Source organism: Oncorhynchus keta, chromosome 31 (genome assembly GCF_023373465.1).
Source record: "Oncorhynchus keta strain PuntledgeMale-10-30-2019 chromosome 31, Oket_V2, whole genome shotgun sequence".
NCBI lineage: Eukaryota > Metazoa > Chordata > Actinopteri > Salmoniformes > Salmonidae > Oncorhynchus > Oncorhynchus keta.
Window position 1 is genome coordinate 22489126 of NC_068451.1, and position 23375 is coordinate 22512500.

At 43.8% G+C, this 23375-nt stretch overlaps 3 protein-coding genes and 1 long non-coding RNA gene across 5 annotated transcripts; 2 read left to right on the plus strand and 2 right to left on the minus strand.

Annotated features, from left to right (window-relative positions):
• Positions 1–269: 269 nt before the first annotated feature.
• Positions 270–12433, plus strand: LOC127914324 (uncharacterized). Of its 2 annotated transcripts, XM_052489942.1 has the most exons (4): positions 270–564; positions 5261–5436; positions 5580–5712; positions 7720–12433. In XM_052489942.1, the coding sequence occupies exons 3-4, from the start codon at positions 5632–5634 to the stop codon at positions 11668–11670; spliced, it is 4032 nt and encodes a 1343-aa protein (XP_052345902.1). In that variant the 5' UTR covers positions 270–564; positions 5261–5436; positions 5580–5631; the 3' UTR covers positions 11671–12433. The 2 variants fall into 2 exon arrangements, with proteins under 2 accessions (XP_052345902.1, XP_052345903.1); XM_052489943.1 differs by lacking the exon at positions 5580–5712.
• A 492-nt stretch (positions 12434–12925) lies between these two features.
• Positions 12926–17677, plus strand: LOC118380324 (uncharacterized). The gene is made up of 4 exons (XR_008088033.1): positions 12926–13630; positions 13808–14380; positions 14644–14913; positions 15077–17677. It is a non-coding gene; the product is annotated as an uncharacterized LOC118380324 (long non-coding RNA).
• Positions 17678–17788: 111 nt separating this feature from the next.
• On the minus strand, positions 17789–19295 carry LOC118380322 (trypsin-3). Its single transcript, XM_035767314.2, has 5 exons — positions 19139–19295; positions 18821–18983; positions 18450–18703; positions 18185–18321; positions 17789–18030 (listed from the first exon to the last, which is right to left on the minus strand). The coding sequence occupies exons 1-5, from the start codon at positions 19176–19178 to the stop codon at positions 17881–17883; spliced, it is 744 nt and encodes a 247-aa protein (XP_035623207.1). The 5' UTR covers positions 19179–19295; the 3' UTR covers positions 17789–17880.
• A 2758-nt stretch (positions 19296–22053) lies between these two features.
• On the minus strand, positions 22054–23277 carry LOC118380323 (C-type lectin domain family 9 member A-like). The gene is given in 2 exon segments (XM_052489971.1): positions 22054–22904; positions 22906–23277. Coding segments are annotated over 2 exon segments (603 nt in total). The 5' UTR covers positions 22980–23277; the 3' UTR covers positions 22054–22375.
• Between the last annotated feature and the right edge of the window lie 98 nt (positions 23278–23375).

A 23375-nucleotide genomic window follows, 5' to 3' on the forward strand; every position in this document is an offset into this window, starting at 1 on the left:
GTAAGAGACAGTTTAAGATTTTGGTTAGTTGTTTTACAAGTCAGGGTCTCTTTTATAGCCCTTGCCAAGAGCGCATGATGGAAAAGCAGATCATATATTCACTGATTGCTTGGGATAGCGCTCAGACATAGTTTGTCACTTGTGAATAGCACACAAAAATAGGGGTTTGTTGTCTTTAGAATATTTAGCTATCTCATGAGAATTTTATACGCACTGCACTAGGTTTTTTTGGTAAACTTTTTATTTTACACCGGTTGTCCACCTTTGATGAGGTAGGCAGGCACCGCGACGCCATTTCCGGCCTACCGGATGTTGAGTGAGGAGGAAAAAACAATTGAATCACGAATACAATAAGCTAACATTTCAAATTATGGCACACACCACTGTATCTGAACGTTGGCGAAAACATCAATGTTATGTGCAATGCATTATTTATAAATATTGATATTTGTCGGGTTTGGACTAAAACACGGTATGTTGACATTAGCTAGCTAGTAGCTTTCATCATGTCGACAGCTATCTAACTGGTGGTTCGAGGACAAGTTTGCACTAACACATTTTTGGGTGAGTAACTGCGAGTCTTTAGGTTAACCTATCTTGCTATTGCGTGCATGTTTCTTTAGCTGGCTAACGAGCTAGAGCATGTTTTCCAACATGTCGGCCTACCTGCAGAATTTCGCTATAGCTAACGTTAGTTGACAGCTACACACAGTGCCTTCAGAAAGTATAAAAAAAAACGCAGACATTGAATATCCCTTTGAACATGGTGAAGTTATTAATTACTTTTATTTTATTTCACCTTTTATTTAACCAGGTAGGCCAGTTGAGAACAAGTTCTCATTTACAACTGTGACCTGGCCAAGATAAAGCAAAGCAGTACAACACAGAGTTACACATGGGTTAAACTAACGTACAGTCAATAACACAATAGAAAAATATATATTCAGTGTGTGCAAATGTAACATTGGGGAGGAAAGGCAATAAATAGGCCATAGTGGCAAAATAATTACTATTTAGCAATTAAACACTGGATTGATGGATAGTGCAGAAGATGAATATAAGTAGAGATACTTTGGTGCAAAGGAGCAAAAAGATAAATAACAATTTGGGGATGAGGTAGTTGGGTGGGCTATTTACAGATGGGCTGTGTACAGGTGCAATGATCGGTAAGCTGCTCTGACAGCTGATGCTTAAAGTTAGAGAGGGAAATATAAGTCTCCAGCTTCAGTGACTTGCAATTCGTTCCAGTCATTGGCAGCATAGAACTGGAAGGTTAGGTGGCCAAAGGAGGACATGGCTTTGGGGATGACCAGTGATCTATACCTTCTGGAGCACGTGCTGCTATGGTGACCAGTGTGCTGAGAAAAGGCGAGGCGTTACCTAGCAAAGACTTATAGATGACCTGGAGCTAGTGGGTTTAGAGAGCATACAGGTCGCAGTGGTGGGTAGTATATGGGGCTTTGGTGACAAAACAGATGGCACTGTGATAGACAACATCCAGTTTGCTGAGTAGAGTTTTGGAGGCTATTTTGTAAATGACATCGCCGGAGTCCAGGATTGGTAGGATAGTCAGTTTTACGAGGGTATGTTTGGTAGCATAGGTGAAGGATGCTTTGTTGCAGAATAGGAAGCCAATTCTAGATTTAATCTTGGATTGGAGATGCTGAATGTGAGTCTGGAAAGAGAGTTTGCAGTCTAACCAGACACCTAGGTATTTGTAGTTGTCCACATATTCTAAGTCAGAACCGTCCAGAGTAGTGATGCTAGACGCGCAGGCAGCGATCGGTTGAAGAGCATGCATTTAGTTTTACTTGCATTTAAGAGCAGTTGGAGGCCACGGAAGGAGTGTTGTATGGCATTGAAGCTTGTCTGGAGGTTTCTTAACACAGTGTCCAAAGAAGGGCCAGAAGTATACAGAATGGTGTCGTCTGCGTATAGGTGAATCAGAGAATCACTGGCAGCAAGAGCGACATCATTGATGTATACAGAGAAAAGAGTCGGCCTGAGAATTGAACCCTGTGGCACTCCTATAGAGACTGCCAGAGGTCCGGACAACAGGCCCTCTGATTTGACACTGAACTCTATCTGAGAAGTGGTTGGTGGGCGAGCCAGTCATTTGAGAAACCAATGCTATTGAGTCTGCTGATTAAGAATGCGGTGATTGACAGAGTCGAAAGCCTTGGCCAGGTTGATGAAGCCTGCTGGACAGTATTGTCTTTTGTCGATGGCGGTTACATCGTTTAGGACCTTCAGTGTGGCTGAGGTGCACCCATGACCCGCTCGGAAACCAGATTTCATAGCAGAGAAGGTACGGGGGAGGGGTATTCAAAATGGTCGGTGATCTGTTTAACTTGGCTATTGATGACTTTAGAAAGGCAGGGCAGGATATATACGCTGCTCAAAAAAATAAAGGGAACACTAAAATAACACCCTAGATCTGAATTAATTATTTACATAGTTGAATGTGCTGACAACAAAATCACACAAATTATCAATGGAAATCAAATGTATCAACCCATGGAGGTCTGGATTTGGAGTGACACTCAAAAGTGGAAAACCACACTACAGGCTGATCCAACTTTGATGTAATGTCCTTAAAATAAGTCAAAATGAGGCTCAGTAGTGTGTGTGGCCTCCACGTGCCTGTATGACCTCCCTACAACGCCTGGGCATGCTCCTGATGGATGGTCTCCTGAGGGATCTCCTCCCAGACCTGGACTAAAGCATCCGCCAACTCCTGGACAGTCAGTGGATGGAGCGAGACATGATGTGCTCAATTGGATTCAGGTCTGGGGAACGGGCGGGCCAGTCCATAGCATCAATGCCTTCCTCTTGCAGGGACTGCTGACACACTCCAGTCACATGAGGTCTAGCATTGTCTTGCCTTAGGAGGAACCGAGGGCCAACCGCACCAGCATATGGTCTCACAAGGGTTCTGAGGATCTCATCTCGGTACCTAATGGCAGTCAGGCTACCTCTGGCGAGCACATGGAGGGCTGTGCGGCCCCCCAAAGAAATGCCACCCCACACCATGACTGCCCCACCGCCAAACCGGTCATGCTGGAGGATGTTGCAGGCAGCAGAACGTTCTCCACGGCGTCTCCAGACTCTGTCACGTGCTCAGTGTGAACCTGCTTTCATCTGTGAAGAGCACAGGGCGCCAGTGGCGAATTTGCCGATCTTGGTGTTCTCTGGCACAACCCCCACCTGTTGACGTCGGGCCCTCATACCACCCTCATGGAGTCTGTTTCTGACCGTTTGAGCAGACACATGCACATTTGTGGCCTGCTGGAGGTAATTTTGCAGGGCTCTGGCAGTGCTCCTCCTTGCACAAAGGCGGAGGTAGCGGTCCTGCTGCTGGGTTGTTGCCCTCCTACGGCCTCCTCCACGTCTCCTGATGTACTGGCCTGTCTCCTGGTAACGCCTCTATGCTCTGGACACTACGCTGACAGACACAGCAAACCTTCCTGCCACAGCTCGCATTGATGGTCCATCTTGGATGAGCTGTACTACCTGAGCCACTTGTGTGGGTTGTAGACTCCGTCTCATGCTACCACTAGAGTGAAAGCACCGCCAGCATTCAAAAGTGACCAAAACATCAGCCAGGAAGCATAGGAACTGAGAAGTGGTCTGTGGTTGCCACCTGCAGAACCACTCCTTTATTGGGGGTGTCTTGCTAATTGCCTAGAATTTCCACCTGTTGTTTATTCCATTTGCACAACAGCATGTGAAATGTATTGTCAATCAGTGTTGCTTCCTAAGTGGACAGTTTGATTTCACAGAAGTGTGATTGACTTGGAGTTACATTGTGTTGTTTAAGTGTTCCCTTTATTTTTTTGAGCAGTGTATATAGGTCGGTAACAGTTTGGGTCTTGTGTCTCCCTCTTTGAAGAGGGGGATGACCACGGCAGCTTTCCAATCTTTAGGGATCTCAGACGTTATGGAAGAGGTTGAACGGGCTAGTAATAGGGGTTGTAACAATTGCGCGGATAATTTTAGAAAGATAGGGTACAGATTGTGTAGCCCAGCTGATTTGTCGAGGTCCAGATTTTGCAGCTCTTTCAGAAAGAATTACACTGGATGGTGTATCAATACACCTAGTCACTACAAAGATACAGGCGTCCTTCCTAACTCAGTTGCCAGAGAGGAAGGAAACTGCTCAGAGATTTCAATATTGTATAATTGTGCAATCCAGCTGTGCAAAGTTCTTCGAGCAGGTGAGTCAAGCTCATTCACATGGAGGTCCAAGTGCCTGCTGGTTTTTATCTTTTACTTTCAATTAAGACCTAGACAACCAGGTGAGGGGAGCTCCTTACAAATCTGTGACCTTAATTCATCAATCAAGGAAAGAATGTGAACCTGCAGACACTTGGCCCTCCATAAAATTAGTTTGTCACATGTCTCAGAGACTTACCCAGAAAGACTCACAGCTGTAATCGCTTCCAAAGGTGATTCTTATATATATTGACTCAGGCGTGTGAATACTTGTGTAAATTATTAGATATTTCATTTTCAATAAATGTGAAAACATTTTCAATTAACATGTTTTCACTTTGTCATTATGGGGTATTGTGTGTAGAAGGGTGAGAAAAATATATATTTTGAATTCTGGCTGTAATAAAACAAAATGTGAAAGTCAAGGGGTATAAATACTTTCTGAAGGCATTGTAGCTCACTGTCGACAGTGACAAGAAGAATAGAATAGATTTGATTTGGGAATTCCTGTAGCTTGTTCTTTTCACTTTGATTGGATCATCTGGATGTCAGACAGCCTCTATGGGTTGTGGTGCCTACAACCTATCAATTTGATTCAAGGCATGGAAGACACAAGTTGGAACATTCAAACCCAACAGAACAACACTACATCCGTATGTGAGATGCATGTGGGCTGTTTTTTGGTAAGACATTTTGAATGACAGCATGGGATAAAATGTTGCACAGGCTGCTAAATCTGGTGTGAAAAATACAGATGCAAAATGTAGTGGTACCAGTGGTATGGTTGTTACATTTTTTATTTATGATTTCAAGTCAGTAGCACAGCCCCATCCCTGTCTTGTCCAATCTATAGAAGCGGTGCTCTTGGACATTGTTGCCAGGGGCCCCAAAAAGACTAACTAACATTTCTGCGTGAAAAAGGGAAGTTAACTCAAAATATAAAACCAACAAACAAAACTCAAAAGATGACTGTTCGATAAACCAAGACAGTTTTCGATGTTATGATGTAGAATCATGTGGCTCAAAGTGCTGTTTCTTTTGTTAGGGTACCTGGAGACGGTAGTGGCCGTTACCTGGCTACATTGTGGTGGAAGAGGAGACGCGTGGTTTGAACAAAAGCTGGATGATCGTTCTTGCCTGGGCTGCTATTGGAGGATCTACGTTGAACATTTACATTTTCCTCATCAGTCCCGCCAGAGAGCCTGCCTAAAAATAAAGACAGTAAGTATTAAAATAGCATAAGAAAGTCACTCATATATGTTGGAAATAGTAGCATATTGTTACTAGTATCACAGAGGCTAGAAAAGCTCCATCCTGAATCTAGTTTTTATGAGAATTCACCTCTTCCCTATGTGAAAACACAGAGCAAGAGACTGACTGACATGGGAAGTAAAATTTCCTTCAGTAGAGGAGTCAATGATGAGGAAACAGTCAGCCTTATCTGCTGCCCATAGCAACCCTCCTGAACCCTTGCCTGCCTTGACTAACGAGAAACCGGTAACTGCTGATACTGGCAATGGAGACGCTACTGTTCTAATGTGTCCCCCTTTTCATGTCTAGAACTGTATATCTGATACAATATACCCATATATTTGTGCGATATGTGCTGCGTCTGCCTGTTTCTCTATATTTGATTATGAAAACTAAGACCGGCGCAAAAGGAAAGCATTAACGTGTTATATTTTTTAATATATATATATATACAGTGAGGGGAAAGTATTTGATCCCTTGCTGATTTTGTACGTTTGCCCACTGACAAAGAAATTATCAGTCTATAATTAATGTTACGTTTATTTGAACAGTGAGAGACAGAATAACAACAAAAAAATACAGAAAAACTTGTGTCAAAAATGTTATAAATTTATTTGCATTTTAATGAGGGAAATAAGTATTTGACCCCTCTGCTAAACATGACTTAGTACAAAACCCTTATAATATAATATAATAATATATGCCATTTAGCAGACGCTTTTATCCAAAGCGACTTACAGTCATGTGTGCATACATTCTACGTATGGGTGGTCCCGGGAATCGAACCCACTACCCTGGCGTTACAAGCGCCATGCTCTACCAACTGAGCTACAGAAGGACCAACCCTTGTTGCCAATCACAGAGATCAAACATTTCTCGTAGTTGGCCACCAGGTTTGCACACATCTCAGGAGGGATTTTGTCCCACTCCTCTTTGCAGATCTTCTCCAAGTCATTAAGGCTTTGAGGCTGACGTTTGGCAACTTGAACCTTCAGCTCCCTCCACAGATTTTCTATGGGATTAAGGTCTGGAAACTGGCTAGGCCACTCCAGGACCTTAATGTGCTTCTTCTTGAGCCACTCCTTTGTTGCCTTGGCCGTGTGTTTTGAGTCATTGTCATGCTGGAATACGCATTCACGACCCATTTTCAATGCCCTGGTTGAGGGAAGGAGGTACATGGCCCCGTCCATCGTCCCTTTGATGCGGTGAAGTTGTCCTGTCCCCTACGAGAAAAACATCCCCAAAGCATAATGTTTCCACTTCTATGTGTGACGGTGGGGATGGTGTTCTTGGGGTCATAGGCAGCTTTCCTCCTCCTCCAAACACGGTGAGTTGAGTTGATGCCAAAGAGCTCCATTTTGGTCTCATCTGACCACAACACTTTCACCCAGTTGTCCTCTGAATCATTCAGATGTTCAGTGGCAAACTTCAGATGAGCATGTATATGTGCTTTCTTGAGCAGGGGTACCTTGAGGGTACTGCAGGATTTCAGTCCTTCACTGCGCAGTGTGTTACCAATTGTTTTCTTGGAGACTGTGGTCCCAGCTGCCTTGAGATCATTAACAAGATCCTCCCGTGTAGTTCTGGGCTGATTCATCACCATTCTCATGATCATTGCAACTCTACGAGGTGAGATCTTGCATGGAGCCCCAGGCCGAGGGAGATTGACAGTTCTTTTGTGTTTCTTCCATTTGCGAATAATCTCACCAACTGTTGTCACCTTCTCACCAAGCTGCTTGGCGATGGTCTTGTAGCCCATTCCAGCCTTGTGTAGGTTTACAATCTTGTCCCTGACATCCTTAGAGAGCTCTTTGGTCTTGGCCATGGTGGAGAGTTTGGAATCTGATTGATTGATTGCTTCTGTGGACAGGTGTCTTTTATACAGGTAACAAACTGAGATTTGGAGCACTGCCTTTAAGAGTGTGCTCCTAATCTCAGCTCATTACCTGTATAAAAGACCTGGGGGCCAGAAATCTTTCTGAATGAGAGGGGATCAAATACCTATTTCCCTCATTAAAATGCAAATCAATTTATAACATTATTGACATGCGGTTTTCTGGATTTTTGTTGTTGTTATTCTGTCTCTCATTGTTCAAATAAACCTACCATTAAAATTATAGACTGGTCATTTCTTTGCCAGTGGCAATCGTACAAAATCAGCAGGGGATAAAATACTTAATTCCCTCACTATATATATCTATCTATCTATCTATCTATCTATCTATCTATAATATATATCAATTTTTTTAACAGCCATCTGAAGAGAAGATCAGCAAGGAGGTGGACAACTGCCATAACATGCCCCCTATGAAGGAGCCCTTACAAAGACACCAACTACAGAGAGAAAGTAGAAGCCAACAGAACAAAGTGGTGGCTGAACCCTCTGACACACAGTCACTACCAGGTACCCCTGTTTTGGCTGTCCTTCCTAATCCCGGAGAGGTAAACTCTGGTGGCATTAATCACAGAAGAAAGAGCACAAAGATGCAGGCAAACATGGAGAAGATGCATGTTAATTCACATGCTACTGGTCATGCTAAAACTCAATGTGAAAGTGCTAATCCTGAAGTGCATTTATCACTTACTGGGAGTGAGCAAACATTGAACTGTATCACAAAGGAGCTGGTGGGTGTAACAAGGCCAGCAGCGGTAGACGTTGTTAGGAAACGTGGTCGCCCTCACAAGAAGGCAAAGATGCTGCATACTGTGCTACAAACAGAGGAGAGTTCTTCTCATCTGAGCACTGCAGAATCAAAGGATTGGAGTGAAACAATGTCTGACAGAGCGAATGCTATTTCTTTTACTACAAACTGTGTAGAGAACAGGGATGACACATCTCTCAGAGCTATTAAAACAAAAGCAATATCTCTAAACCGTGAACCAAGCAATACAGCGGTGTCTGTTCTTGACTCGTCCCCCCAAGACCATCAACCAGCTGAATCCAGCCCTGTGGCTATCTCACCCTTGGAACCAAAAAGGAAAAGGGGACGACCAAAGGGGTCGACCAAGAAACAACCAGGAAAAACCATGAACACTATTTCAGTGCAACAATCCCATGTAACAGAAGAAAAAATGGCAATTAAAAAGGAACCTGATGAGATGCTATCTGAAGAGGAAAAGAGAGGAAACATTGGTCCTCAGCCTGAGGAAACTCCTGTTGAGCCGAAACGCAGAGTAGGACGACCACCAAAGAAAACAACACTCGTGAGGCAGTTTGCATTAGCACAGAGAAAATCACAGAGAAAATCATGTTCTATTACAGCATCTGTGAATTCCCAGGATATTCCACCTCAACATCAGAATATTGAGACTGAGCATTCACTAGATTATATTGCAAGGCATGTGTCTGTGTCACTTAGTCGCGTTGATTCTCAGCGAGGTGGGACTGCTGACATGATCTCTAATGTGAAGTGTGAGGATATTGAAATAGAGCTGGGTGATTTTAATTCCCTGGCACAGTCAAATTGTCTCATGTCTTTTCAATGCCACACTGACACCAGTGTGAAGGTTGAGTCCTGTAATACTAGTTGTGAAGGCACTGAGTTCAAAAAGCCACTCAAAGTCGACAAACCAGGAGGGACTGCTGGCACTGCAACCAGAAAGCGATCCCGGTTTGTTTTTGGAAAAACTAAATACAAAAAAGGAAAGAGGAAAAGGTTCATTGATGATAGAGGTAGACTCCAACGTGTGACCTCACAGGGAGATCCAGACACCATGTCAAAGCAGGCCGATGAAGGCAATGGTGATGTTGGAAAGGAGATGGACTGTGGCGAGTCAGCTTGGGAGTATGAGGGCAACACAAATGACAGCTTTTCAAATGGAAGTAAGTCAACAGATGAAGGATTTAAAGATTTGCCTGAGAGTCACCAAAATCCTATCGTCACTGATGTAAACATATTAGAAACTATGTCGCATGAGTCCTTTTCGAAATCAGATGTCGTACAAGGTGAAGAATTCACAAGGGAAAAAATCAAGGAAGAGAGAGATGGTGTTGGCGATGAAACTGAATATAACCCAACAAGCAGTTGTGGCCTGAAGGCTCGGGGGAGACCAAAAGGGAGACCAAAAGGCACAGGGAAAACATGTGAGTACTGCGGTCGCCATTTTGATTTTGTGTCTGTATATACCGTCCATCTACGCACTCATACAGGCGAAAGGCCCTATAAGTGCATTGATTGTGACCAAGACTTTGCCCAGCTATCCAACTTAAAAAGTCATGTCAAGAAACATAACAAGCGCTGTCGGCCTCTGAAGTGTCCTTATTGCAAAATGAAGTTCAGTAATTCAAAGGAATTGCTTGCTCATTGCAAGTGGCACTCGCAGAACCCGAACCAGGACTCAGAGTCTGGGAGTAAAACGAAGGATAACAGAAATGAGGCCACTCATACACCCCTTGTTTCTCTGAAAGAAAGGAGAAAAGGGGGAAAGGGGGGGATACTCAAATGCCACATTTGTGGGAAAGTATTTCCCTTTTGGTCTGGTCTGCAGGTTCATATACGTATGCACACTGGGGAAAAACCATATATCTGTAAAGTATGTGGGAAAGCCTTTAGTAATCGCTCATCAATTCGTATTCATGAGGTGACCCACTGGTCCATTAAGCCTTACAACTGCACACGGTGTGGGAAGAGTTTCACTCAGTTGTCGTCTGCAAAAAAACATCCCTGCAAGGGTCTGAGGGAGAGTAATGACAGAGGGAGCCGGAAGAAGCCTTTCATATCTTTTACATGCCACATCTGCGAAGAGAGATTTGTTCAGAGGCGTCAGTACAAAACCCACCTGAAAACCCATGCTGGTGTGAAGCTCTTTCGCTGTTTATTCTGTGACCAGCTGTTTAGTGTGATGTCAGAATTTGAAGAGCACCACCAATATTGCACCAAAGTTAGGGGGGAGAAGATGACATCCAAATCTGAATTTAGGATTTGGAAACCTAGAGCCCCTAATCAGCAAAGATCGCAGCAACCAAGTGTCAAGAGTCATTCACCAGTCACCCAGTTAGTATTTCCTGCAGCTGCTGATAGTCAACCATTTCAGAACCTTGGACAGACTTCAGCTTCCTCTGTCTCGTTGTTGAACTGTGAACCTACCCCACAGCAAAAATCAAGTGGTCATCAGTCTTCACAAACACATCCCAATAAAGCCATTGCTACAACTCTGCGCCCCTTCCAAACATGCAGTATACCCACAAATCATCTCACCTCCCTTGTATCAAAGTTGAATAGTATAGATCGTAAATCTGACCCGAGGAAGTACTTCTGCCCACGTTGTGGAAGACTTTTCAGACACACAGGGAGACTCCGAGCCCACATGCTAACTCATGCCCACAGTCAGAGCTACACCTGTGACTGCTGTGGAAAGACCCTGGAAAGCTGGAAAAAGCTTTGGCTTCACCAGCGAGTCCACAGACAGAAACTAGGACGGTTCTCATGTCCAAAGTGTCGCCAAGGTTTCCGCTTCGTTGGGCCCTACAAGCAGCACATGCTGCGAGAACACCCGGAGTACCAGTGGATCGATGAGAGACCAAACAAAACTCTCCATGGACTTGACCAGCAGCAGTGCCTGCCTTATCAATGTGAGGAGTGCAACGCCAGCTTCAGGACACTAGATATGCTTTTCAATCATCAGCTTTGCCATTCCTCACCAGGTGACCACAGTATGTTGGTACAGGACGACTGCTCTGATTACTCTCCCTCGACACATGAACATGATGTACCTTCCAACGTGAATGGATTTGACCCTCACATGAACAGTGGCATAACACACTCCCATCAGGAACTCCACCATACCTACTACCCTTCTCCGTCTCTACAAGCAAACCACCCACGAGGTTCACATCTCCTTCATTCCTTTTCCAATCATTCAGACCTACTACATTCACTGTCACCCCTTATACCTGTGCCTCCCCCAATGCAACACCCAGGTTTCCAACCAGGCTTCCGGTCTTATGACTCCACCCAGCCGCTCACAAGCCCTCTATCGCCACTGTACTCACAGGTAAAGACCATTCCATACCCTAACAGAAAAGATGGGAATGTAAACAGGAAGCGGAGTAGAATTTATGGGAATGCGACTAAACGTGCTGCTAGATCCAAGGAGGACAAGGCGACAATGAGAGGTTTGGATTGTGCGGAGTGTGGTGTTCAGTTTCCTGCTGTCTCACAACTCTATGAGCATTATTTGCAGCATGCAAGGGGAGAGGTGTAAGAAGTGAAAATGAGGAACCTTTTTCTATCACAAAGGCACGTTATCCCCCCATCTCTTTCTCAGAGGTTTACCTCTATCAGTTTAGAAATTACTCATACGTCAACCAACAGTGGCATTTTTAACACATAAGAGGTTGTTGTATTGATGTGTTTGAGTGAATATTCTGTTGAATGGAGATTGTTACTCTGGTTGCGTGTTGGTCATTAAGGAAGCTGATTACTTTTGGTTGTTATTTGAATTACTTACACTATGGTCAATTTTAAATTGACAGTATTTAATTTTTTGTTGGCGAGTGTCCCTTAATCTGAAAAGATGGTCAGTGCTTTTATACACTTCAGTAGTTTTATTACAAGGCTTGATCGTGGAACATTAAGAGGTATGACAATGTCATTGTTAACCTCTTCCTGTCAGACTCTGATTCTCAACTGATGATTTATGTCATTTAGGCTACCAATACAAGTGATTAACATCTATTTGAATTATGTCCATTTATTTAAAAGAAAATTATAAACATGTTAGTCATTTATTCTGTGGTTGTGTTCATTTGTAACTTATGCAAAAATAATATTTTCACTGCCAGTACTCTAGTCTTTTTAACTAATAGGCCAACATTCCCTCATGTTTACAGAAAGTGATTTTGTTTAGAAAAGCAGTTCTTGTTCTGTTGCTGATGAACTGACAGCTGTTTACATACTGTATATTTTACTTTCCAGTGTCACTCAGTTATTAATGTGTCAGACAAAAATAAAAGCCACCTTTCTAATGTTGTGCTTATTTAATTGCAAATATATTGCCTAGCACAAGTACATATGTAAGCATACAGGACACATCGTGTGGGATTCACATGCTGGTTCGAATTATTTTGTTGTCGAATGCCCTTTTAAAGGCACTGCTCTCATGGAACTATTGAATGGTTTTGTAGTTTGCTCACTGTGGAGAACAAACTAATTTTCCCCAGATGATAGGGAGTCAATGAAAAGGTTCAACATTTTGCAAGACTATCTTTGAATTCAGATGAATGTGTTATGGACTCCATTTTAATTTTAAGAACATGTGTGAGGCTAATTTCAATTGTTACTAAATGTAATTACTATTTAGGAATTATTTTTTTTTTGGCGCCCTTATGTATAGTTTAAAATTGTAACAACGCGTTATTATAAGGGTGAGCCGCCGCTAATAGTTTATTACGGTTACAGAAGACAATGGGGGTTGATACAAATGTGCGGCAGTAATACAGTCACGCCACGGTCAAAACATTGGGGTAGAAAAAATGTTCTTCGCAATTCTATCGGATGCGCACCGGTTGACATCAAACATGAAAAAGATGCATATAATTTAGTTATAATGTAAATATGTGTATTCTCCTGCAAGCAAGAGTTTACCCTTATCGTTGAAATATTTGACACCATTGCAATAAACCGCAAGGGACAGAATCCATTGAATATTGAGGAGCAAGCAAGGTAGGCGACAGAATTTGAGGTTATTAACGTTCACAGGCATATTCTATCAATGAAATCTTGCACCAATTAGTCACCGAGTTATCCTGCGTGAAGGTGTTCTGTTTTGACCAAAATATGTTATCTTTACTGCGAAGGCTATAAACTGAAGAAATTACACACATATGTTATTTAACCATGCTGGAAAAGTAGTCTGATCGGTGACCAGAGTATGGTTGTTCTACAGCTGACAGACTGTTTATAATAAGCCTTAGCAATGAGGAGAAAATGTTCAAGTCATTTCTTTTTAATCATACCCTATTGATGTGCCTATTAATCTCAAAGAATACAATAGGATGGAGACAATATGTGGTAAAGGAGGGACATTGGATGGTGACATGCTGATGGTCATCGTTAAACAAGAGGAAGAAGACCATATGGAGCAGATGTCCAATGGTCCACTGTCATCTGACACGCTCATCAAACAGGAGCAAGAAGAGGGCCTATAGAACAAGGCACTACAGGTGGGTCCAAATAAGGGTTTAGGAGCCTGCAAGCCAACACTTGCACAGAAACGCAATTGTAGTATTGATCATTTTACAACACGATACAATATATTAGTCTCTTATTTTCAACCTTGATTCTCAACACATTTTCTTCCTTCACTCCTGCTATCCCACTAAATCACGGTTGAGCTTCAGCTCCAGATGACCAACTCCCTGAGGAAACAGACACCCTGGAAGAAGCAGAGAAGGAAGGGAAAGACAGGAGAGGTGCTGGTCTGCTGTTAAGACTGAGGATGTCTGGGTCAGACTCCAGTTGGTGCTGCAGACTGTGTCAGTGCTGCTTCAGTTCCTCCTGGCAGCTGACGGGACACTGTTGTACTGGCATCGCGGGGGAGGACGGGGTCACCCACGGCCACAAGGTCAAACTGGAGTTCCAGTGCCCAGGTTGTGGCGACCGCTTCCTCCACGCCTTCATCATGCACAAGCGCAGTCACATTGGCCAGTCCCAGTACGTCTGTGGACGGACGCTCAAGACCCTGTGCATGCTGTCCTCCAAGTGCTCACACTCCCGCCGCCGCGGGACTGTGGCTGAACGACAGCAGTGCCATGACTGCAGCCAGAGCTTCTGCAAGCTGACGGCACTCAGAAGCCACCGGGAGAGACAGCACGGAGAGGAGAGGAACTGGGAGGATGAGGAGGACAGGGTGGTGAGAGAGGAAGAGCAGGGAAGCACTGCAGTAATCTCTATTGATTCAACCTGAGTTTCAGGTAAGGCTGGTTCTTTATTAGTATTTCCTCTTGTTTAGGCTATGGATTCACCTCTCATTTGCAAGGTACTTGGAAGTCTGTGAACTTGTGTCTTGAATCCAATTATTCTGATCTAGATATGATATGCATCTTGTTATTTTCTCTTTTCAATGACTCAATATTTACCTGTATTTGACAATCTTTCCTCTTTGCAGCAAATCACCACATCATTTTGAATCCACTGGTTCTCCTAACCGTGTCTAATTAGCTTTCTCTTCCCCTAGCTCAGCCTCTCCAGTCTCCTCAGTGCCACCAGTGTTTCATGACCTTTCAGGATGCAGAGACAGAAGAGAGGCATTTACGCTTCAAGCACCCAGTGGAGTATGAGAGACATCTCAGAGGTCACACAGTGTTTGCCTGCTGTGTCTGCGACCGAACATTCCCCTCCTCCCGCCTGCTCTCAGCTCACCAACGCACCCACAGCAAGTGGAGTCTGCCCCCAACTGGACCAGAAGACTCTGTCCAAGAATGCACAGATGGAGGAGAGGCCGAGGGTATATAGAATTTTTTTATGTTTTTAATACAGTCTATGTACTTATTATTTCTTTCAGTTTTCACATGTTTTATAATTCTTTATTTTCTGTGTTTTACAAAAAATATTACAATGATTCTATTATCACACACCGAATATGTGCAGTAAAATGTGTTATTTTACAGGGTCAGCCATAGTAGTACGGCACCCCTGGAGCAAATAGGGGTCAACTGTCTTGCTCAAGGACACATCGACAGATCTTTCACCGTGTCGGCATATTATTTCTGGTATAGACAATGAAAAAAAAACAGCTGGTCCAATGAGCTGTGAGCACTGTCATATCACCTTCAATGACCCTCGAACCTGGGAACGTCACATGACGGCCAAGCAACCCCATCCCTGTCGACACCTACTTCACCAGGGATTGCCTACCTGACTTCTAGACCTGCCAGGGGTCAACTACGACCCTATCGCTGCTCATCCTGTGGAGAGAGATTCATACAGGAAAGCACGCTGACCAAACACGGCACCAAGGCACACGTCAGCTGAGAGAGGATGATTCTGGGAGCATAGATACCAAGATGCAATATCTTTTCCATGGCAAAAATGAAAACAGGAAGCAGACCAGACTCTTTGGTCCTTTTATTTTCCAAGCTATAGCTTTAAAAATAAATACATGTGATTCTGGATAAAAAACATAATGATGTTTGTTTCCAACTTCAAGGCTGTTTCCCCAAAGAAGTTAAATCGACTTCGTGTTTTGTTTCCTTGCCACGATACTGGTATCACCCCAGCCCTAACAACTTGAAAAGCACCGGTGTCAAAATGGAGTAGTTTTCAAAATAAAAGCCTGACCATATTTATTAGAGATTCACATAAAAAATGTTTTTCTCCTGTACCCTGATTTAAGATGAAAACAGACCAAACCAGCTTTTGATCATTTTGATAGCAATAATGTCAGTACTACGACATGTAAACTACATGAACAAAAGTATGTGAACACCTGCTCATCGAACATCTCATCCAAAATCATGGATATTAATATGGAATTGGTCCCCCCTTTACTGCTATAACAGCCTCCACTCTTTTGGGAAGGCTTTCCATTAGATGTTGGAACATTGCTGTGGGTACTTGCTTCCATTCAGCCACGAGCATTAGTGAGGTTGGGCGATTCGACCTGGCTCGCAGTCTGAGTTCCAATTCATCCTAAAAGTGTTCAATGGGGTTGAGGTCAAGGCTCTATGCAGGCCTGTCAAGTTCTTCCACACCGATCTCAACAAACCATTTCTGTATGGACCTCGCTTTGTGGACGGTGGCATTGTAATGCTGAAAAGGGCCTTCCCCGAACTGTTGCCACAAAGTCCGAAGCACTGAATCGTCAAGAATGTCATTGTATGTGGTAGCGGTAAGATTTCCCTTCACTTGAACTAATGGGCCTAGGACAAAACATGAATAACCATTATTCCTCATCCACCAAACTTTACAGTTGGCACTATGCATTGGGGCAGGTAGTGTTTTCATGGCATCCGCCAAACCCAAGATTCATCCATCGGACTGCCAGATGGGGAAGCGTGATTCATCACTCCAGAGAATGTTTTTCCACTGCTCCAAATCCAATGGTGGCGAGCTTTACACCTCTCAAGCTGACGCTTGGCATTGTACATGGTGATCTTAGGCTTGTGTACGGCTGCTCGGCCATGGAAACCCATGCCATGAAGCTCTCAATGAACCGTTCTTGTGCTGACGTTGCTTCCAGAGGCAATTTGGAACTCGGTAGTGAGTGTTGCAACTAGTTCTGTTACGGTGACTATATTACTGGCACACTGGCGGTCACGTGTCATGAGGGCAGTCAAATTCCACATGACCATTTAGTCACGGTAATTAGGCTTCTCCAAGCTCTGATGCTGCTGATGGTCATTAGTAGGCTGGCCACTCGATTTCGTCTCTGCGTTATATTAACATCGAACATGTCACCATTCCTAGGAGAGGGGTTGACCTTGATAATTTATTGTTAAAACGAGAGGCTGCCTGGATCTATCCTAGGATAGGATAAGTAATCCTTCTCACCCCCCCCCCTTAAGATTTAGATGCACTATTGTAAAGTGACTATTCTACTGGATGTCATAAGGTGAATGCACCAATTTGTAAGTCGCTCTGGATAAGAGCGTCTGCTAAATGACTTAAATGTAATCTTTACCTTAAAGACCCTTGCTCCCTTCGGTCTCAACGTAGACTTTGATCTGAAGCCATTCTTGTGATTATTGTGACTTTGCCAATGATAATTGTTTGTAAGCTTGTGTAGTCAAATTAATTTATGACCATATGCTGTTCTTTGTATGCCATTTTAATATTTGAGAATTAACCAATGATATTAGGCCACTCTTGGCCATGATTACAGACACGTGTGTCTTTTGACACTATTTAAACGAGTCATCCCGCAGTGTTTGTGATTAAACCCTGATGAAGACAGCTTGGCTGTCGAAGCATTGGATATTACATTTTTGCATCTGAGTTCCTAGAGTGTGTGGCTCTCCTTTATTTTCAGGTCATTCAGTAACATACCAAACTTGCTAACCGCCTGGCACTCTATTGTCCTATCACTCTGACATAAATGGAATGAAAAATCTAATCAAACACTTAATGAGAGCCCAAGAAATCATGTTGTGCAACATTTCTATAGGCTATGCAATTGAGAAAACAGAGTGATGGCCTCTATTAAAAAGAGGAGGATCCCATCAGCTTTCAATAGGCTAGGCCTACTATCTATTTCTCAACTTTCCTATTATTCGTGCTTCTCTTTAAAACAGGAGTATAGCCTATCTGGCTGGAATGAAAATGAAACACGAGAAAAGCGTCCTCCATTCACTATTTTAGTGAAAAAATAACCGAAGACAGTATTTAAAAGTAAAATATAATTTATTTTCTCATGACAGTTGTTGTTATCATGGATTTCTATCTGAGAGAAGATGTCTCCTCCAGTCTAGATCAATTAGTTGGAGGACATGGTGCTACTGATCCAGGATTTGTAGTTGCAGACCTTGGTGTAGACACCAGGCTTGTTCCTCTGGGCACAGCCGTAACCCCAGGACACAACACCCTGCAGCTGACCATTGCACACCACGGGGCCACCGGAGTCTCCCTAATAGAGAGATGGGGAGACAGAAATTAAAAGTGAGCAGATTTGTTTCAGGGTATCAGTCAATCTAGGTTGAAGGATGGTTTTTGGAAATTCTATAATCGTATTTTCATTCCTTCTGTTTATGGATCAGTGGAAGTGCTTCAACTCTGCTTACCTGGCAAGAGTCCTTGCCTCCCTCCATGAAGCCAGCACAGAACATGTTGGAGGTGATCTGTCCAGGATAGGCGCTGTTGCAGCTGCTGCTGCTCAGGATGGGGAGATCCAGGCACCTCAGAGTGTCGGGGTAGTTGCCTAGAGACCAGCAGAAGAGGATTAGTCTCTCGATCATTCTCTCTTTGGTTCTGAGTGGTCAGTGATATAATTTATCATCAGTTTGAGAAACAAACTGTCTTTGTGGGCATATTGTTAATGCTACTCACTGCTGCTGCCGGATAGGTTGCCCCAGCCAGAGACCAGACAGCGGGTGCCAGAGCTGGCACAGCTGGAGGGCAGAGCCACAGTGCTCACATAGCTGTTCAGGGAGGCGGGCCTGCTGAGCTTGATCAGCATGATGTCGTTGTCCAGGTTGCGGCTGTTGTAACTGGGGTGCATGATGACCTTTACTGAGTCGATGAACTGCTCAGTACCCTCGTTGACGGCAATGTTGTGCTCACCCAGACGCACCTGGATGCGGCTGGGGAGAGAGAGGGGAGGGTTAATCAGATGTACTCAGACAAATGCAGTTTCATGTCAAACATACTGTAGATGGCTTTGGTAAATGTTTTTGAAGAAAGTTTCACCAGTCACTTACGACTTGTAGCAGTGAGCAGCAGACACCACCCATGTGCTGGAGATCAGGGAGCCACCACAGAAGTGGTAGCCAGACTGCAGTGATGCCTGGTAGGATGCAGAGTTTTTTCTGCACTCGTACCCTCCAACAATCTTGTCATCCTCATCGTCAATGGGGGCAGCGACTGAGTGGGATGTAAAGGAGAAATCGTTGTAAAGAAATAGGTAAAATGTACCAAACTTTTCAAACAGTGTATAGCTTAATCCAGAGTTGTATTTTCATGCAGTCTCCAATCTTTTGGCCCACATATTATTTCCTGTTGAATAAACCGGTACTCACATGCCACAGCGAACAGAGCGAGAAGAATGATGACCTTCATGGTTGTGTCCGTTTTTGCCTCGGTACTGAGCCACTGTCAGAGCCCTCTTATAAACCCACTCTGTCCTCTGCCATTGGTCAGTCTCAAGGGCATACATGTATACATTTCCATTGGTACCTGTCAAACAGTAACTTGCGTGTGAACGGACATATGGCTAACGAAGCTCCTCAACTGAGGATGTGTGCTAAACGGCATTACCTTACATCCCTATGTAACTTCCTATCATGTTAAAATGAAAAGACTTTTGGCCCATTTTTTGACTCCTCATTGAAGGAATATAGAAATGTTTATTCATACAGTGCTTGGTTTTGTGTCACATACTTTCTCCAAAATATATTCACTACGAGGCCACAAGGGGGGGTTTCATGACCTAGCATTTGAAGTAAGCCTGGCATTTTGCAACTGGTTTCCAGTATTGGTCAGAAAGGAGAGTGTGTCTAAGGGTTCCTCAGCTTCAGTTATCAATATAGGCTGTTTGTTACAGAGCCTGTTTCTTTGATATAAAAAGAGCTAAAAAACAAACAGTATAACAACATTCATCATATGATCATGATATCTAATTGTTATAATCTAATGATAACATGTTTTATTGACCTCAGAAATACCTATAGATGCTGTACAGTATAGATGGTGTTACAAATACAGCAGAATGTCACTCATAATTTGGACATTTTCAGAATATATTTCATTGCATAAAAATTGATGAAAGGCTTTCTTTTTCAATATTCAGGGAGAGGAAATTATTTTTTAGATTGTCACAAGAATGTATTTAAATGAAATAAAATAATGTAATGCTCTATTAGGAATTTTTCTTGGTATATTACAGGAAAAACATTTCAGATATGACAAAAATAAACATAAGGCTAATATGTTTGGTACAATGTGAACACAAATAGAATAGATGTTTAGTCTGGACAAGAACAGTTGGTACTGTTTGCTCAGTGAGATTATGATGTCATGGGGAATTGTCTTACAGGTGGTGTGTGACATGTGGGTGTGTTTGTGCATGTTTATCTGAAGCTTGTACCAAGTTGAGCTACTGATCAGCCAATTTCTCGCAAATCCAGTGCCGCCGTTCACTACACCTGAGATCATTCCAGTTTTTCTCTGGGTCATTGAAGGTGTTAACCTCAGCACAGTCCTCAGTAGAGTCGATAGAGACACCATTTGGCTCACCAGGAGACCAGAACCCTGTGATTATTAGTGTCCCGTCCACCCATTTCCAAGTCCCCTTTGTCTCTCTGTCAGTCAGACCAATCCAGAAAAACCTTTTAATTGTACAGATGAATTCCTGTTCTGCTCTGTTGTTTATGATCTCTCTTTTGAAGAACATATCAAGACCATTTCGAGGACAGCTTTTTTCCATCTACGTAGTATTGCAAAAATCAGAAACTTTCTGTCCAAAAATGATGCAGAAAAATTAATCCATGCTTTTGTCTCTTCTAGGTTAGACTACTGCAATGCTCTACTTTCCGGCTACCCGGATAAAGCACTAAATAAACTTCAGTTAGTGCTAAATACGGCTGCTAGAATCCTGACTAGAACCCAAAAATTTGATCATATTACTCCAGTGCAAGCCTCTCTACACTGGCTTCCTGTCAAAGCAAGGGCTGATTTCAAGGTTTTACTGCAAACCTACAAAGCATTACATGGGCTTGCTCCTACCTATCTCTCTGATTTGGTCCTGCCGTACATACCTACACGTACGCTACGGTCAAAAGACGCAGGCCTCCTAATTGTCCCTAGAATTTCTAAGCAAACAGCTGGAGGCAGGGCTTTCTCCTATAGAGCTCCATTTTTATGGAACGGTCTGCCGACCCATGTCAGAGACGCAGACTCGGTCTCAACCTTTAAGTCTTTACTGAAGACTCATCTCTTCAGTGGGTCATATGATTGAGTGTCATCTGGCCCAGGAGTGGGAAGGTGAACTGAAAGGCTCTGGAGCAACAAACCGCCCTTGCTGTCTCTGCCTGGCCGGTTCCCCTCTTTCCACTGGGATTCTCTGCCTCTAACCCTATCACAGGGGCTGAGTCACTGGCTTACTGGGGCTCTCTCATGCCGTCCCTGGAGGGGGTGCATCACCTGAGTGGGTTGATTCACTGTTGTGGTCATCCTGTCTGGGTTGGCGCCCCCACCCTTGGGTTGTGCCGTGGCGGAGATCTTTGTGGGCTATACTCAGCCTTGTCTCAGGATGGTAAGTTGGTGGTTGAAGATATCCCTCCAGTGGTGTGGGGGCTGTGCTTTGGCAAAGTGGGTGGGGTTATATCCTTCCTGTTTGGCCCTGTCCGGGGGTGTCCTCGGATGGGGCCACAGTGTCTCCTGACCCCTCCTGTCTCAGCCTCCAGTATTTATGCTGCAGTAGTTTGTGTCGGGGGGCTTGGGTCAGTTTGTTATATCTGTAGTACTTCTCCTGTCCTATTCCGTGTCCTGTGTGAATCTAAGTGTGTGTTCTCTAATTCTCTCCTTCTTTCTTTCTCTCTCTCGGAGGACCTGAGCCCTAGGACCATGCCCCGGGACTACCTGACATGATGACTCCTTGCTGTCCCTAGTCCACCTGGCCATGCTGCTGCTCCAGTTTCAACTGACCTGAGCCCTAGGACCATGCCCCAGGACTACCTGACATGATGACTCCTTGCTGTCCCCAGTCCACCTGGCCATGCTGCTGCTCCAGTTTCAACTGTTCTGCCTTACTATTATTCGACCATGCTGGTCATTTATGAACATTTGAACATCTTGGCCATGTTCTGTTATAATCTCCACCCGGCACAGCCAGAAGAGGACTGGCCACCCCACATATGCTCTCTCTAATTCTCTCCTTCTTTCTCTCTCACGGAGGACCTGAGGCCTAGGACCGTGCCCCAGGACTACCTGACATGACTCCTTGCTGTCCCCAGTCCACCTGACTGTGCTGCTGCTCCAGTTTCAACTGTTCTGCCTTATTATTATTCGACCATGCTGGTCATTTATGAACATTTGAACATCTTGGCCATGTTCTGTTATAATCTCCACCCGGCACAGCCAGAAGAGGACTGGCCACCCCACATAGCCTGGTTCCTCTCTAGGTTTCTTCCTAGGTTTTGGCCTTTCTAGGGAGTTTTTCCTAGCCACCGTGCTTCTACATCTGCATTGCTTGCTGTTTGGGGTTTTAGGCTGGGTTTCTGTACAGCACTTTGAGATATCAGCTGATGTACGAAGGGCTATATAAATACATTTGATTTGATTTGATTTATGATCACCAGGTCTGCTCCTCTCTTTAGACAGTCCTGTCTGCTCTCATCCCAGGATTCAGTCCAGTCAGAGATGTAGTACAAACTGGAACCAAACTTCTTCCATGCTTCAAGGCAGGTTTGATTCAGCATATTGTACCTTCTCTTTAGATCGGCCTTTTCTTCATCCAGGTTTTTGTTTTGGACCTGTAGCTCGTCTCTCTGTTCAGTCAGGTTGTTGTTGCTGGTTCTATAAACTAACAACCTCTCCTCCAAACGGACAGTGACTCCATTATAGTAGACAAACAGCACCATGTTCCCAGCCAGTAGTAGAAGGCACAGCAGGCCCAGACACGCTGCAGCAACTCTGGAACATCTCCCCTTCGAGCCCTCAGAGCCGTAGTTACTTTCTCCAGGTCTACTCTTTGGTCTGGTGTCTTCTGTCTTGGTACCAGAATCATGTCCTTTCAGGGTCTCTGCACTGACAAATAGGACCGTAGTCCACTCTTCAGAATCACCAGTCTCGTTCCACCCTTTTAATGAATTTTGTGCTGTCAATGATACACTCAGAAATCATGTTATTTTCCTCTGTCATTCCAATTCAACTATAATATACACTGTATTCTAATGTGTCTCTGTGACTGCACTGTACTCACTGTGCTGGGGTTAAGTCCCTAGGCAACAGGAAGACAACAGTGAGACAGGAAATAACAGTACCACCCGCCATGCAATTGTTAAGTGTTAGAAAATATTCAACTAAGCTGCCACCTAAGTTGTGTGTATGAAAATAAGAATAAGAAAAATGCTGATGCTTGTGTCACTTCAGATGGACATCATTCTTTCCCAGGTAGAGTAACGTCTGAGTGTCAGATATAGGCCTACTGTTCACAGAAGTGCAAATCCTTGAGAAGATCAGATAATGTGGCTGGTGAAGTGGGTATATAACAAGTTTGTCTTCGTGATTGAGTCCGGTGTTGCAGCTAAAAAACAC

Bases quoted from the DNA above. Each gene is read 5' to 3' on its own strand.
- LOC127914324 (XM_052489942.1), top strand. From the start codon at position 5,632: ATGATGAGGAAACAGTCAGCCTTATCTGCTGCCCATAGCAACCCTCCT. The intron at 5,713-7,719 runs GTAACTGCTGAT...TTTTTTTAACAG, and splicing joins CCTTGACTAACGAGAAACCG to CCATCTGAAGAGAAGATCAG.
- LOC118380322 (XM_035767314.2), bottom strand. From the start codon at position 19,178: ATGAAGGTCATCATTCTTCTCGCTCTGTTCGCTGTGGCAT. The intron at 18,322-18,449 runs GTGAGTAGCATT...GCTGGTCTCTAG, and splicing joins CAACCTATCCGGCAGCAGCA to GCAACTACCCCGACACTCTG. The intron at 18,031-18,184 runs GTAAGCAGAGTT...TCTCTCTATTAG, and splicing joins GAGGCAAGGACTCTTGCCAG to GGAGACTCCGGTGGCCCCGT.